The sequence below is a fragment of the Fukomys damarensis genome, unplaced genomic scaffold, assembly GCF_012274545.1.
Source record: "Fukomys damarensis isolate Sample0158 unplaced genomic scaffold, DMR_v1.0_HiC HiC_scaffold_13, whole genome shotgun sequence".
NCBI lineage: Eukaryota > Metazoa > Chordata > Mammalia > Rodentia > Bathyergidae > Fukomys > Fukomys damarensis.
In genome coordinates this window covers 39,431,531-39,434,244 of record NW_022900925.1, presented here as the reverse complement: position 1 = coordinate 39,434,244, position 2,714 = coordinate 39,431,531, and the positions used below count along the sequence as shown (strand labels likewise).

Genomic DNA, 2,714 nt, shown 5'->3' with positions numbered 1-2,714 from the left:
GGGACACACGGAACAGCGGGTGAAAGTGGGGGTCAGGGGGAGCTGGTCGCATCCCGCTCCCCCAGTCAGGGCGGCCGTGGGCCAGGGACTCGGGTTGGGCCCAGCCTCACCAGCGCCGTCTGCTCCTGCAGCTCTTCCATGTGCTCCAGCACAGCGTTCTTGGTTTCCGTGTCCTCCAGCAGCGCGCTTACGTCGAAGACGTTGTCCAGGTAGGCCTGGATCTGCACCCGCAGCTTGTCGCTCTCGGTGGGCCGGAGCCTCTGTCCCGGGAGCAGGCGTGGGTGAAGTTCGCAGGGACCCAGAGGAAGAGGCTGAGACCGGCCCACTTCCTTCGTTTTTTATTGAGATATGATTTACATGCTGTAAAACCCGCCACGTTAAAGCACACGGTCTGTCATCCTCAAGGTCACATGGCCTTCACTTTGGCCAAACCCCGGAGTGTCATCACCCCAGAAAGAACCACCACCACCCCGGAGGTGAGGTGCCCCCTGGGCCCAAGTCCCAGTGCACCATCAGCCGCCGCCGCCAGCCCTCCTCCCAGTCCCTGGCAACCGCTGATCCTCTTTCTGTCTCAGGATTCATCCATCCCCGATGCTTCCTCTAATGAAACCGGCCGCCTGGTCTTCTTCACTCAGCGTGATGCTCTGCCTCAGCCTCAGCCTCAGCTCCGGAAAACCCTGCCTGCTCTTCCCCTGTATCAATCTGCCCTCCAAAGGCTGGGCTCCTGCAGGAGACCTCAGGCCACAGATCCCAGTGTGAGCTGCCCCTTCGTTCTGCACTGGGGACAGTGACCTAACTAGGGGACTGGTGGCCATCATGTGCAGGGGCTGTCCCACACCTCTCTCACCGAGACTCTGAGCCTCCTGTCTGACAGATGGGAAAACTGAGCCTCCGAGGAGCAGCCCAGCTGAAGGCTGGGGACCTGGAAGCAGCATAGCCAGGGCTGGAACCCAGGCCTTCAGCCCCTTGGCCGCACTGCAGTGGCTCGGTGTCAGGGGTGGCGAGAGGGGTGCGGGGCTCACCTCCAGGTACAGGTCCAGGCCCAGGTTCGTGAACTCGTATTGCAGGAAGACTCGGAAATTCATGTTCTCCACCGAGTGCACCACAATGTTGATGAACTGCATGCAGGCCACCTGGGTGGACACAGGACAAGGGCACCTCGATGCCTCCACCCCTCCCGCCAGCCCAGCCCGGCCTGCGCTCAGTGCCCCTGCTCACCATGAAGTCGATGTTGCTGTCCTCCTTCCGGAAATACTCCATCAGCTTTTCAAAGCGATGCTGCTCCCCACACACCTGTGGAGGGGCTGTGGCACTCACAGGGGAGCCGGTGACACCCTCTTAAGCCATCACTTGGCCGCCACCCCTGTGGCTCCACAGGGTCCTGCACAGTTGCTGCTAAATCAGCCCATATCACTCTCCCCCACATTCTACTCCCCCTTCGCTTCCCACAGCCCCGAACTCACCTCTCTCAGCCACACTCCTACCTCAGGGCCTTTGCACTTGCTGCCACACCTAATCCCCTGCCTCTCCCAATTGTGCACAAGTCTCACCTCCTCAGTGAGGCCTGTGCTGACCATCCTGCAACTGGCTCCCTCTCCCGGCAGCCTCTCCATTTCCCTGTAGTATGCATCACTTTCTAACATTTGCCTATTTACTGTGTTTATCTGTTATCTTCCATCTTCCCTGCCTCTGAGGCACAGTAGCTCTCTGCAGCAAACACTCATTAAAAAGGACACATAGCTCCTCCCACCACGGCCCTGCCTGCTGGCCTGGCCCAGGGCCTCCTCTGAGGCCCCTCCTTTGGAACTCCCCACCCCACTGTCCTCGGACTTTGTTAGGATGGGGCTGCAGTACCTCCTTGAAGTTGTCAAAGGCCGAGAGGATAATGTCGTGCCCTCCCCGAACTAGACACACGGCTGCCAGGAGCTCCAGCACCAGAGCCTTGGTTCTGGGGAAAGAGGGGCTATGGGCCTGGGAACGGGCAGGTGCCACATGAGGTACAGGGGGCAGCACCTGACCGTGGAGGGCTGTGTGGCCGAGGGGCCTGGAGCTCACCTGGGGTTCTTATTGTTGAGGCTCAGCGCGATCTCGTTGACACAGGCTGGATGGTTCATGACAAGGCTGAAGCCAGACTGGGGGCAGAGGCCAGGTCAGCAGGACCCAGGGTCTGCACCCAGCACCTAGGGCAGTCAGGCCTGCCCTTCTAATGCCCCCAGTTTAGGACGTTCTTCATGTCCAGCCCAGCCCGAACCCCATTCTTCTAAACCTGCCATTTCCAAGCCAGCACAGGGTGCCTGCACGGCAGGAGTCCAGCGCTGGCAGAGAAGAGAAGCTTCCCCCTCCGGCCCTGCAGGCACAGAGCCCAAGGCCTCTCACCCCAGGGACCCCGCTGCCCGGCCCTGCATCAGCCCACGTGAAGCTGGTCCTACCCCAGCCAGGCCAGGGCCCAGCCTAGAGCATCCCAGAGCCGGTGCCAGGTGGGAAATGGGGACTGGAGAGGCACCGCCCACCCACCTGGTAGTTCATGATGGCGCGCAGGCACATGATGCAGACGTGGACGTCATCCTTCTGGCTGACGATGCGAGAACTGCGCAGTGTCTTCCTGCTGTGTGCGGGGGTCAGCCTGGGGCAGGGAGGCAGCGGGTCAACCCAGGCCCCACGGCCCCAGTACAGGGCACCTTGCTCAGACCGGGCCGGCTTGAAGGGTGGGCGGG

The 2,714-nt window shown here is 61.4% G+C and overlaps 1 protein-coding gene across 1 annotated transcript in view; it reads right to left on the bottom strand.

Annotated features, from left to right (window-relative positions):
• The window catches only part of Fmnl1 (formin like 1), a 37,489-nt gene that overhangs the window by 5,045 nt on the left and 29,730 nt on the right, over positions 1-2,714 (bottom strand). Inside the window, exons 9-14 of the mRNA XM_033763147.1 lie at positions 2,515-2,623; positions 2,056-2,132; positions 1,855-1,948; positions 1,219-1,293; positions 1,023-1,133; positions 68-260 (exon numbers count right to left, since the gene is read on the bottom strand). Of these exons, the coding sequence (XP_033619038.1) occupies positions 68-260; positions 1,023-1,133; positions 1,219-1,293; positions 1,855-1,948; positions 2,056-2,132; positions 2,515-2,623 (659 nt within the window). The remainder of the gene's footprint in view (positions 1-67; positions 261-1,022; positions 1,134-1,218; positions 1,294-1,854; positions 1,949-2,055; positions 2,133-2,514; positions 2,624-2,714) is intronic.